The sequence below is a fragment of the Actinia tenebrosa genome, unplaced genomic scaffold, assembly GCF_029948245.1.
Source record: "Actinia tenebrosa isolate PJP-AT-01 unplaced genomic scaffold, QUT_ActTen_1.0 PGA_scaffold10__47_contigs__length_13832649, whole genome shotgun sequence".
Lineage (NCBI taxonomy): Eukaryota > Metazoa > Cnidaria > Anthozoa > Actiniaria > Actiniidae > Actinia > Actinia tenebrosa.
This window is the reverse complement of record NW_028292570.1, coordinates 5,582,353-5,595,912: the sequence shown is the minus strand read 5'-3', so window position 1 is coordinate 5,595,912 and position 13,560 is coordinate 5,582,353. Positions and strand designations below refer to the sequence as shown.

Sequence of the window (13,560 nt, the reverse complement as noted above, 5' to 3'; positions counted from 1 at the left end):
CCAGTAGCAGACTCCAAGACTGACCTGACAATAATTCATTTTTCTACTGTTTTGATACAGTTATTATTGCAGTCAAGATTTTTTAAATAACATTTTTGAACTTACACATTGATATCATCTACATGTTTTGGTAGTCTATATAGTAATACTATATATATTTTAGAAACATTTATTTTAAGAACATCTTAAGAACACCTTCAGGCTGATTTTTCAGTAAACACCCATTAAAAAAGAATAAAATCAGCCTCAACTCCAAAAATGGGTGTTCTTTTATGCGGGTTTTTACTGTACCATTTCTATATACCGGTCACTAATATCAGTAGATATGAGGTACCAATTCTACGCCATGTGGATCGTGGATCATGTGGATCGTGGATCAACCCCCCACCCCCATCAGGGTTTTTACAGAGGTGACGTAACGGCTATTCTAAGTGAGGTTCCAGTGAGGTAGGGGGAGGGGTGATCTACATCCAACCATCATGGGAAGACCGGCCGACCGCCCGAGTAGAGGTTCTGATCGAAATCGGGGCCTGGAAAGGTTTGGGAAAGGTGTTTTAAAACACAAATCAAAATCCTTTGTTTAAAAAACGAAGTTTTTGAATTAATGAGCTGACTTCCTTTGTTGGAATGACATGTTTAATTAGCAGACTTAAATGAGAAGCTGTACTTATGTTTTAATTGGTTTATATCGCCTAAACCGCCTTTGTCGGAATCACTGACTAATGTTTAGTTGGCAGGAAGCTTTTGTTGGAGAAGATTAAATCCTGTGTTTCGGCGACTGGTGGTTAGGAGTTATGAATTAATGAGTCTAGCCTTTAGAAGTCATTTTAAGGACTATAAAATCGAAAAATTTCAGACTTTTAGTCACTACAAGCGAACCTTTGAAGAGTGTGGATCAAAACAAGCAAGTAAGTAAAAGGATGGCTTTTCACTGCGACGCATGCGACAAGTCCTTTACAGAAGAGACGAACTTAGTAAGGCACAAAAAGGCTATTCACAGTGGGCGATTATTCACCTGTGAACGATGCGGGAAACAGTTTAATCGGAAGGATGCCCTAAAAAGACATGAACAAGTCTGCGGAGGTGGCTCTTCAAAACGGAAAGTAGAGGAAAAAGAAAACGCCCCACCGACGAAAAAACAGAAGACAATGACCGAGGCAGAAATTATTGAATACGAGGTGAATATAATTCATAATCTAATTTTTGTTATAATCATGTAAACCACAGAATATGTCAATACCTCTACTAACCATAAGATACATAGTTTTTCAAGTCGTCTTATATACCAATTTTTTCGATTTCAGTTAGCAAACATACCGGCGGAGATGTATGAAGAATACGACGGAGAAATTCTGGGGGATAATGAAGTGGTAGGTAAGCCTCTATTATCTTCATATCGGATCTTTGTAGAGTAACTTTTTCTAAGAACTAATTCTTTTCTCTAGGATGATGTACAAATAGGTGGTGGAGAGACTGAAGAATGCGCGCTTGGTGGAAATGTGACCACGTTTAAATATAAACCCAACAAGAATGAAAAATATGATCTGTTGCTCACCCTGCGAGGAAAACGAAAGACCATCATCAAAAAACTGAAAACCCTGCTCAAAAAACATCGCGGGATCAAGTGGTTTCTGTGTGTTAAGGTGAAGATGGTTAAAACGAGCCCCGACGGTCAGGACCAGATCTCAACCCCCCATTTTCGCACCAAATGCTACACTACAGTCAATGATACAGAAATTGAAAAAAACTACGTGCATGGAATGGAAAAGATCAAGAACTCTTTCTTGGAATACCAGAGAGAAGGGTCTGGATGGTTATTGGAAGAGGTAATTAAATTGCACCATCGTTATAGCACAAAGGGGATCACTCGACCGGCGATGATTTTCTGCTGTATGTACATACATTGAAACTGTATATCACCGCTTAATAAAGTATTGTTGCTATCATAGGTGTTGGAAATCGATTTAGGAGTCGCTGCTTACACTCCTCTCGAGGGATCGAGTTACATACCTCTACCCAAGAAGATCAAAGACAAGAAAGCGGTGCTCAACATTCAAAATGAAGATGAAAAATGCTTTTTATGGTCAGTACTAGCGGCGAAACACCCCACTCACTGGAGCCATCACGCAAACCGCGTCAACAATTATCAAAGGTATGAAGCTGAACTAAATATGTCAGGAATCGAGTACCCCGTTAAGATCAATCAAGTGAAAAAATTCGAGAACCAGAATAGAGAAATTAGTATCAATGTCTTTGGGTATGAAAATAAAGAGCTATTTCCCCTTTACATTACGAAAGAGAAGAAAGAATTACATGTGAATTTGTTACTGTTTTCTCAAGATGACACGCGTCACTACTGTTTAATCAGGGATTTAAGTAGATTGTTGGATAGTATGAGTAGAGATGGGCATAGAAAGTACCACTGTATGTATTGTTTGCATGGCTTTGTCAGGCGAGATTTGTTAGAAGATCACGAACCTCACTGTAGAAAACACGGACCCCAGAAAATCCGACTGCCTGACGAAGACCATACAACACTGTCATACAATGACGTACAAAAACAACTGAAAGTACCTTTTATCATTTATGCAGATTTCGAATCGATTTTAGTGAATTGTGATGATACAGAATTAGACCCTAGTACAAGTTTTACACAAAAAACTGACAGCATCACCCCTCTTTGACTACTTCAGAATCTTTGATGAAAACTTGGTGGCAGTCAACATGAAGAAACCATCACTTTATTTAAATAGACCTATTTACATCGGGTTCAGTATTTTAGAATTGTCTAAAACCCTGATGTACGACTTTCATTATAATTACATCAAGCAGAAATACAGTACCCAGGCAACCCTACTGTTTACAGACACAGATTCCCTGTGTTATAACATCAAGACAGAGGACATCTACCAAGATATGTTTCAAGACCTTGACCTATTTGACACCTCAGAGTACCCTAGAGACCACACCCTCTATAGTACAACAAACAAGAAGGTGATTGGTAAGATGAAGGACGAGACCCATGGGCTACCCATCAAAGAGTTTGTGGGTCTACGACCAAAAAATGTACTCTCTTCTCTACGCTGAGGATGGCCGTGAGGTTGAGAAAAAAACTGCTAAGGGAATTGCGAAACAGGTGACGAAGCGGGATATCAGACATACCCACTATAGAGATTGTTTGCTTAAGCGAAAGAGAACCATGGCTAACATGAAACAAATACGTAGCTATAAGCATCAAGTATTTACAATAAACCTAAACAAAGTGGGTCTTAGCCCCTATGATGATAAGCGCTACATCTTAGAGGATGGGGTGACTACTATAGCTCATGGTCATTACAAGACCAATGTAATATAATGGTACATTTATGATTGATACGTGTAAATAAACAATTGTAAAGTACAAAGTGATGTCTATTGTCTCTCGCACGCTTCAGCCTTCATACAGATGTAGCCGCATAAATTTCGATCTCACTACCACTAGATTCACTGCTTGCACTACGGAAGGGTCTTGTTTCCTCAAGTGTGTAGAGTTCTAGAGGAGGGTCGATGAGGGGATGAGGGTTATGTAATTTCCAAAGATGATGAATAATGCTAGAAATGATGATTACCACCACGATGATGAGCACGGTTCCCACAACAACATAGATGTATAATGTTTCTGACATAACTTTAGAGCTTTTTGGTCTTGAAAACGGAGAGGGTGTGTTGTATTTAGATTTGTGAACTGAAGATGACTGTACAGTACATGAAGAGCTTAGGGTGGGTTGAACTATATTGATGGTTGTTTTCTGGTTGGATGTACTTGGGATGGTGGAAAGAAATACTACAGGAGATTGAGTGTTTGAATTCAGACTTGAATAGGATTGTGAAGATGTAACTATGTATGAAGGACTTGTAATTGGATTTGATGATGTAGGTGAAATCATATTTATCGACGAGATGGAGTTTGTGAAGGCGCTTGATGGTGTGGTAGAAATACAATCTGTTTTGAAAGTCAAGAAAACCGGGAACTTCTGATTAGAAAACATAAGACAATCCAAAGGATTACCTCTTAGATCGATGAATGTGATGTTGGAGTTTTGGAGGCTGGAAGTATTGTTTAAGTAGATAATATGATTGTCTCTTAGAGAAATGCTTGAATACTTGTCCAGTGTTTGAAAACTTGGAAGTTTTGCCAGGCTTAATCCGGAACAGTCAATCAGACCAAGACTTGGTAGACAGATGCACCTTTCATAACAATCACTTCCAGCCTGCGCTGGGATAGCAAATACCAACAAGGGGGCTAAAAACAGCATATTGAGTGTGTCTTGCTTTCCCACACTTAGTGATAAAGTTTACCGAAAGTATGTAAGCCGAGTAGTCATTCATCTTCATAAAAACATGTCAATCAATTTTAAGTTAGAGATACCGATCTGATAAGAGCCTTTGTTATTTTTATTTAGAGTTTTTAAAAACATGTCCCGGTGGTCTCAAATTGTCCCTATGATAGTACTAAATTGTCCCTGTCTTAACAGTTAAAATGTCCCCGTTTTATCAAATTGTCCCTGTGATAGTACTAAATTGTCCCTGTATTGTCAAAATATCTCTGTGATAGTACTAAATTGTCCCTGTAATATCAAAATGTCCCTGTCTTAACAGTTAAAATGTCCCCGTTTTATCAAATTGTCCCTGTCTTAACAGTTAAAATGTCCCGGTTTTATCAAACTGTCCCTGTAATTTCAAAATGTCCCGGTTATCAAACTTAAACAAAAAGTAAAAATAAAAAATAAAAACTTATAACATATAAAATGTCATGTCCCCAAAATATTGAAGCATTCATCATGGTAACACGATACCCTAAAGATTGTCCTGTACCAGGGTGTTTAAAAACAAATCTAGTCAAACTTTCTAATCATTTAGCAAATGTGCATTTCATGTCTAAAGAAGAAAGAAAACCCTACCTTCAAGAGGCAAGACTTTTTTTCAAAGAATATAAAAATGTGAACACTTTAGAGAGTAATCTAGTCCCTCATCAACCTCTGAACGTGATGGATGTTACTTTAAAACACCCAACAAACATCCAAGTGTGTGGTCCGACGTTTTGCGGCAAGTCCTACTGGACTGAAAAACTTTTAAGAACCGCGGTTGAAATGTTTAGTGAAAAGATTGAAAAGATTGTGTACTGCTACGGTGAATTTCAACCGCGGTTCTTAAAAGTTTTTCAGTCCAGTAGGACTTGCCGCAAAACGTCGGACCACACACTTGGATGTTTGTTGGGTGTTTTAAAGTAACATCCATCACGTTCAGAGGTTGATGAGGGACTAGATTACTCTCTAAAGTGTTCACATTTTTATATTCTTTGAAAAAAAGTCTTGCCTCTTGAAGGTAGGGTTTTCTTTCTTCTTTAGACATGAAATGCACATTTGCTAAATGATTAGAAAGTTTGACTAGATTTGTTTTTAAACACCCTGGTACAGGACAATCTTTAGGGTATCGTGTTACCATGATGAATGCTTCAATATTTTGGGGACATGACATTTTATATGTTATAAGTTTTTATTTTTTATTTTTACTTTTTGTTTAAGTTTGATAACCGGGACATTTTGAAATTACAGGGACAGTTTGATAAAACCGGGACATTTTAACTGTTAAGACAGGGACAATTTGATAAAACGGGGACATTTTAACTGTTAAGACAGGGACATTTTGATATTACAGGGACAATTTAGTACTATCACAGAGATATTTTGACAATACAGGGACAATTTAGTACTATCATAGGGACAATTTGATAAAACGGGGACATTTTAACTGTTAAGACAGGGACAATTTAGTACTATCATAGGGACAATTTGAGACCACCGGGACATGTTTTTAAAAACTCTAAATAAAAATAACAAAGGCTCTTATCAGATCGGTATCTCTAACTTAAAATTGATTGACATGTTTTTATGAAGATGAATGACTACTCGGCTTACATACTTTCGGTAAACTTTATCACTAAGTGTGGGAAAGCAAGACACACTCAATATGCTGTTTTTAGCCCCCTTGTTGGTATTTGCTATCCCAGCGCAGGCTGGAAGTGATTGTTATGAAAGGTGCATCTGTCTACCAAGTCTTGGTCTGATTGACTGTTCCGGATTAAGCCTGGCAAAACTTCCAAGTTTTCAAACACTGGACAAGTATTCAAGCATTTCTCTAAGAGACAATCATATTATCTACTTAAACAATACTTCCAGCCTCCAAAACTCCAACATCACATTCATCGATCTAAGAGGTAATCCTTTGGATTGTCTTATGTTTTCTAATCAGAAGTTCCCGGTTTTCTTGACTTTCAAAACAGATTGTATTTCTACCACACCATCAAGCGCCTTCACAAACTCCATCTCGTCGATAAATATGATTTCACCTACATCATCAAATCCAATTACAAGTCCTTCATACATAGTTACATCTTCACAATCCTATTCAAGTCTGAATTCAAACACTCAATCTCCTGTAGTATTTCTTTCCACCATCCCAAGTACATCCAACCAGAAAACAACCATCAATATAGTTCAACCCACCCTAAGCTCTTCATGTACTGTACAGTCATCTTCAGTTCACAAATCTAAATACAACACACCCTCTCCGTTTTCAAGACCAAAAAGCTCTAAAGTTATGTCAGAAACATTATACATCTATGTTGTTGTGGGAACCGTGCTCATCATCGTGGTGGTAATCATCATTTCTAGCATTATTCATCATCTTTGGAAATTACATAACCCTCATCCCCTCATCGACCCTCCTCTAGAACTCTACACACTTGAGGAAACAAGACCCTTCCGTAGTGCAAGCAGTGAATCTAGTGGTAGTGAGATCGAAATTTATGCGGCTACATCTGTATGAAGGCTGAAGCGTGCGAGAGACAATAGACATCACTTTGTACTTTACAATTGTTTATTTACACGTATCAATCATAAATGTACCATTATATTACATTGGTCTTGTAATGACCATGAGCTATAGTAGTCACCCCATCCTCTAAGATGTAGCGCTTATCATCATAGGGGCTAAGACCCACTTTGTTTAGGTTTATTGTAAATACTTGATGCTTATAGCTACGTATTTGTTTCATGTTAGCCATGGTTCTCTTTCGCTTAAGCAAACAATCTCTATAGTGGGTATGTCTGATATCCCGCTTCGTCACCTGTTTCGCAATTCCCTTAGCAGTTTTTTTCTCAACCTCACGGCCATCCTCAGCGTAGAGAAGAGAGTACATTTTTTGGTCGTAGACCCACAAACTCTTTGATGGGTAGCCCATGGGTCTCGTCCTTCATCTTACCAATCACCTTCTTGTTTGTTGTACTATAGAGGGTGTGGTCTCTAGGGTACTCTGAGGTGTCAAATAGGTCAAGGTCTTGAAACATATCTTGGTAGATGTCCTCTGTCTTGATGTTATAACACAGGGAATCTGTGTCTGTAAACAGTAGGGTTGCCTGGGTACTGTATTTCTGCTTGATGTAATTATAATGAAAGTCGTACATCAGGGTTTTAGACAATTCTAAAATACTGAACCCGATGTAAATAGGTCTATTTAAATAAAGTGATGGTTTCTTCATGTTGACTGCCACCAAGTTTTCATCAAAGATTCTGAAGTAGTCAAAGAGGGGTGATGCTGTCAGTTTTTTGTGTAAAACTTGTACTAGGGTCTAATTCTGTATCATCACAATTCACTAAAATCGATTCGAAATCTGCATAAATGATAAAAGGTACTTTCAGTTGTTTTTGTACGTCATTGTATGACAGTGTTGTATGGTCTTCGTCAGGCAGTCGGATTTTCTGGGGTCCGTGTTTTCTACAGTGAGGTTCGTGATCTTCTAACAAATCTCGCCTGACAAAGCCATGCAAACAATACATACAGTGGTACTTTCTATGCCCATCTCTACTCATACTATCCAACAATCTACTTAAATCCCTGATTAAACAGTAGTGACGCGTGTCATCTTGAGAAAACAGTAACAAATTCACATGTAATTCTTTCTTCTCTTTCGTAATGTAAAGGGGAAATAGCTCTTTATTTTCATACCCAAAGACATTGATACTAATTTCTCTATTCTGGTTCTCGAATTTTTTCACTTGATTGATCTTAACGGGGTACTCGATTCCTGACATATTTAGTTCAGCTTCATACCTTTGATAATTGTTGACGCGGTTTGCGTGATGGCTCCAGTGAGTGGGGTGTTTCGCCGCTAGTACTGACCATAAAAAGCATTTTTCATCTTCATTTTGAATGTTGAGCACCGCTTTCTTGTCTTTGATCTTCTTGGGTAGAGGTATGTAACTCGATCCCTCGAGAGGAGTGTAAGCAGCGACTCCTAAATCGATTTCCAACACCTATGATAGCAACAATACTTTATTAAGCGGTGATATACAGTTTCAATGTATGTACATACAGCAGAAAATCATCGCCGGTCGAGTGATCCCCTTTGTGCTATAACGATGGTGCAATTTAATTACCTCTTCCAATAACCATCCAGACCCTTCTCTCTGGTATTCCAAGAAAGAGTTCTTGATCTTTTCCATTCCATGCACGTAGTTTTTTTCAATTTCTGTATCATTGACTGTAGTGTAGCATTTGGTGCGAAAATGGGGGGTTGAGATCTGGTCCTGACCGTCGGGGCTCGTTTTAACCATCTTCACCTTAACACACAGAAACCACTTGATCCCGCGATGTTTTTTGAGCAGGGTTTTCAGTTTTTTGATGATGGTCTTTCGTTTTCCTCGCAGGGTGAGCAACAGATCATATTTTTCATTCTTGTTGGGTTTATATTTAAACGTGGTCACATTTCCACCAAGCGCGCATTCTTCAGTCTCTCCACCACCTATTTGTACATCATCCTAGAGAAAAGAATTAGTTCTTAGAAAAAGTTACTCTACAAAGATCCGATATGAAGATAATAGAGGCTTACCTACCACTTCATTATCCCCCAGAATTTCTCCGTCGTATTCTTCATACATCTCCGCCGGTATGTTTGCTAACTGAAATCGAAAAAATTGGTATATAAGACGACTTGAAAAACTATGTATCTTATGGTTAGTAGAGGTATTGACATATTCTGTGGTTTACATGATTATAACAAAAATTAGATTATGAATTATATTCACCTCGTATTCAATAATTTCTGCCTCGGTCATTGTCTTCTGTTTTTTCGTCGGTGGGGCGTTTTCTTTTTCCTCTACTTTCCGTTTTGAAGAGCCACCTCCGCAGACTTGTTCATGTCTTTTTAGGGCATCCTTCCGATTAAACTGTTTCCCGCATCGTTCACAGGTGAATAATCGCCCACTGTGAATAGCCTTTTTGTGCCTTACTAAGTTCGTCTCTTCTGTAAAGGACTTGTCGCATGCGTCGCAGTGAAAAGCCATCCTTTTACTTACTTGCTTGTTTTGATCCACACTCTTCAAAGGTTCGCTTGTAGTGACTAAAAGTCTGAAATTTTTCGATTTTATAGTCCTTAAAATGACTTCTAAAGGCTAGACTCATTAATTCATAACTCCTAACCACCAGTCGCCGAAACACAGGATTTAATCTTCTCCAACAAAAGCTTCCTGCCAACTAAACATTAGTCAGTGATTCCGACAAAGGCGGTTTAGGCGATATAAACCAATTAAAACATAAGTACAGCTTCTCATTTAAGTCTGCTAATTAAACATGTCATTCCAACAAAGGAAGTCAGCTCATTAATTCAAAAACTTCGTTTTTTAAACAAAGGATTTTGATTTGTGTTTTAAAACACCTTTCCCAAACCTTTCCAGGCCCCGATTTCGATCAGAACCTCTACTCGGGCGGTCGGCCGGTCTTCCCATGATGGTTGGATGTAGATCACCCCTCCCCCTACCTCACTGGAACCTCACTTAGAATAGCCGTTACGTCACCTCTGTAAAAACCCTGATGGGGGTGGGGGGTTGATCCACGATCCACATGATCCACGATCCACATGGCGTAGAATTGGTACTTCATATCTACTAATATCATTTTTTAAAAGTTTGACATCGAAAAAATTAATACTTACAACATAAAAAGAAAGACAGCACCTTCAAAAACGCCCTTTTCCAGATGCGTTAGTTGATTATTTTGAAGCTTTCTAAAATATAAGAAACATGTACAGTTTTAAAATGATCCATCCATCCATCCATCCATCCATCCATCCGTCCGTCCGTCCGTCCGTCCGTCCGTGTAGACACAAATGAATGTTATAAAGCTAGAAATACGATATAATATATACCCAAAACGATTGTGTTGTTGCCATTCCTATACTCCTATATTATTCCATATTATTATTATATTATTATATTATTAAAATAGATTTGCTAGATAAACTAATAGAGCGTTTTCACTCACGTGACAAGGCAGCCATATTGGTGTACCAAACGATAGAAACTTCCTGCACAGTTTTTGCATAAAAATAGAGTTCAATTCCCTAGATTTGGTACACCATTATGAGCGCTGTGACGTCACGTGAAAACGCTCTATAGTCTCGGTTTTGGGCGCTCTGTCACTGACGTCACGTACCACTTTCTTTCGCAACATTAGTAACAAGCGCCGCAAAGAGCCGCAAGCAACAACCGTGTAGAATACTAATTAATAAAGATAGCTTACAGAGACTCCAGATTTCTATTGAATTCGAAAGTGCCTTTCTCGATGAAATCAATCATATTATAAGAAATATCCCTGCATATGATAAATCATTAAGACGTGAACAGGTTCAGCGTACAAAGCTAAGAAAATCTGTCGGGGACACGAGTGAAAAACGTCTGAGCATGCTCTAACTCCGTAGCAAATTAGTCAAAACAACTTCTTGCTATTGTAAAAATATGTAAATTTAGTTTTTGAACATGCATGGCTAATGCTTTCACAATTTCAAACCGCAATATAAGGCATAAAGTTCCCGGATGTGTGCAATTAGTATATGTAATAGGACTCCATGCTGTCCAATTAAGAAATAATTGGACGAGGAAAATTCCGAGGACTGACAGAATTGGATGAGGCCGTAGGCCGAGTCCAATTTGGCAGTCAGAGGAATCTTTCGAGTCTAATAAATCCCATTACCTATTAATTATATAGCTGTCTAATTAATCCCATATCAACAAGACCTGTCCAATTTAGAAAATAATTGGACAGTTACCTATATGGGATTAATGAGAAGCTGTATAATTAGTTGATTAATTTCTCCAACTCGCCAATCGGAAACGAGTATTTGATGAAAATGTGTTATTCGCAGTAAAATCACACCTTTCTATTCTCCTATGATGTCTACAACAGACCTCTTTACCATGGGCGTAATTTTTCCCCATTTCAGACCAAGTGTCAATCTATTTGGAACAAGAATTTTTGTTTCACTCATATTCATTCGTCTTCTCAGGACAGACCGACACAGTCAAACCAGGTCAAACGTAATTCCCAAGAATGCATTATTAATTTGATTAGAGTATGTGGACCGCGTGGCACTAATGAAATAGTAGAAGATAATATAAGGTCGTGGGTTCGAATCCCAGCGAGGTGGGAAATTAATTTTTCCGAATTTAATTGCAAGGGCTTTCGCCCGGAATAACCTCTTTCCCAAGCACTACAACTTACCTATATTATCTTCTACTATTTCATTAGTGCCACGCGGTCCACATACTCTCATCTTTGCATCATAATTACCGCGACCTAACATCTATTTCACCCCGGCCTGCTCTCAGTCTGACCTCTAGCTCAGCTGGTAGAGCATCGGTAGTACAATTCCGAAGGTCGTGGGTTCGAATCCCAGCGAGGTCGGAAATTAATTTTTCCGAATTTAATAACCTCGTTCCCAAGCACTACAACTTACCTATATTATCTTCTACTATTAATTTGATTATATGATTATTTGAATCATTACTTGTTTCAAGAATGCATTCCGTTGGATTAAACAAACAATTTCCTTTCTGACAGAGCGAGTTGACACCACTAAATCACAGGATATTTGTATCTTGAAATGTCAGATATTGTATAGATTGAGAATCTACTCTCTAAAGGCGTTGCTAAGAGGTACCCAGGCTCGTAAACCCTTCTTTTCTTGCAGCCATCTTTGAAAACGGTTGCTTTTGGCAACGGGCTTTCTGTGTATATTTTCTACACATGGAATATCCTTTGTTTGTTTGATCCAATCAGTAATCGAATAATGTTTCGAAGTCTATTCTTTTTCCTTTAAAAACTTTATAATTTTATTTTTAATGCAAAGTTTACAGTTCAATGAGGTATTCCAGATAACTGAAGACACCTTTTCTCAGTTGTGTTATCCTGTTGCCATTAAGTGTTCTAAAAACAAAATTATCAACTATTACTATTTTTCATTAATTTATGATTTTCCATTTTTAATTACAGTGCGACTGCATAATAGATGAATACTCCAGTTTCGAATTCTCTTTGCTCAGCCTTAGCCTCGGTTGTGTGTTATAATATTCAGCTATTCAACCAAAACCCGTGGCATTTTAATCAACTTGTATTGTTCCGTAGTGAGTACATTCCGTACGATACAATGGACCTTAGGAATGAACCATTAAATAATTGAGGGGAGGGGGGGGGGGGGTGGGGTTGTTGCCGGAATTTTGGTTGCATGGTATTTAATTTTTTTGGCTCAACCCTTGCACGTTATATTTTTGCTTACGGTTACAAAATTTTCTTCTGGCAGAAGAGGTTGCACGATATTTTTTTTAAAGGTTTAAGTGGTTGCTGGATATTTTTTTTTTTTGGATTTACGCAACCCCTTCTTCCCCCCTCCCCCATCAACTATCTAATGATCCTCCCTTAATACATGTAAAAGAAAAGAACACATTTGTACACAATCAAGGCTAGAACTGAACAAAGTCGAACTCGAAATGAAAGTATTAGTGGCTTCTGGGTTTTAAACTATTTTCTTGCCTCACTTCTTATCATACACCCACGTATGAAGAAAAATATATGATTTTATAGAGGAAAATGCGAAATTTTTACCGATTCTATTGTTTAAATATTCTATCGTAATTGGCTAATTTGTATGAAAATTTGTCTGGGTGGCCTTGGTTGGTAAAGTCGCACAGTAATCATAGCAGTGAATCGATGTAAAAACTTTTTTGGAGATTATCAGAAAGTAAATGCAAAACCTACTTTCTTAGTTATTCATCCAGTTCCTAATTTTGTCCTTTTCTGTCTTTCTTTCAGTATTGCTTTTTTCAGTAGCGCCAACGGAATTACTTTTATTTTATCTATGTATTTTTTATTTAAGTCAATACTTATACAGAACTTAACATCCAGTTTAGCAAGGCTAGTTTGAATGGAGTCCTGGTAATTACTTACATATGATTGAGATTCTTAGTGCTATTAAAGACTCCTCTTTCCAGATTGGTTATTTTGTTTTCTTTAAGCTGCCTGAGCGATTCATAAAAAATATTTATTTTATTTAAGAAACTTAAATATCATAAATATAACCAATCAATCAGGCATAGCTATGTACTGTCTTCTAATAAAACAAGACTGGAGATGTAGAACACACGCAATAAAAACTATAGAAATCAAGAGCCGTGGGCGTAATGTTTCTC

The 13,560-nt window shown here is 37.8% G+C and overlaps 2 protein-coding genes across 2 annotated transcripts; one reads left to right on the top strand and one right to left on the bottom strand.

Moving 5' to 3' along the window:
• The first annotated feature begins 666 nt into the window (after positions 1–666).
• Positions 667–3,404, top strand: LOC148912856 (uncharacterized). The gene is made up of 4 exons (XM_089026249.1): positions 667–1,178; positions 1,305–1,370; positions 1,446–1,826; positions 1,950–3,404. Exons 1-4 carry the CDS (start codon positions 921–923, stop codon positions 2,682–2,684), a joined length of 1,440 nt encoding a protein of 479 aa, XP_088882375.1. The 5' UTR covers positions 667–920; the 3' UTR covers positions 2,685–3,404.
• A 3,496-nt stretch (positions 3,405–6,900) lies between these two features.
• Positions 6,901–9,664, bottom strand: LOC148912855 (uncharacterized). The gene is made up of 4 exons (XM_089026250.1): positions 9,127–9,664; positions 8,935–9,000; positions 8,479–8,859; positions 6,901–8,355 (listed from the first exon to the last, which is right to left on the bottom strand). Exons 1-4 carry the CDS (start codon positions 9,382–9,384, stop codon positions 7,621–7,623), a joined length of 1,440 nt encoding a protein of 479 aa, XP_088882376.1. The 5' UTR covers positions 9,385–9,664; the 3' UTR covers positions 6,901–7,620.
• Between the last annotated feature and the right edge of the window lie 3,896 nt (positions 9,665–13,560).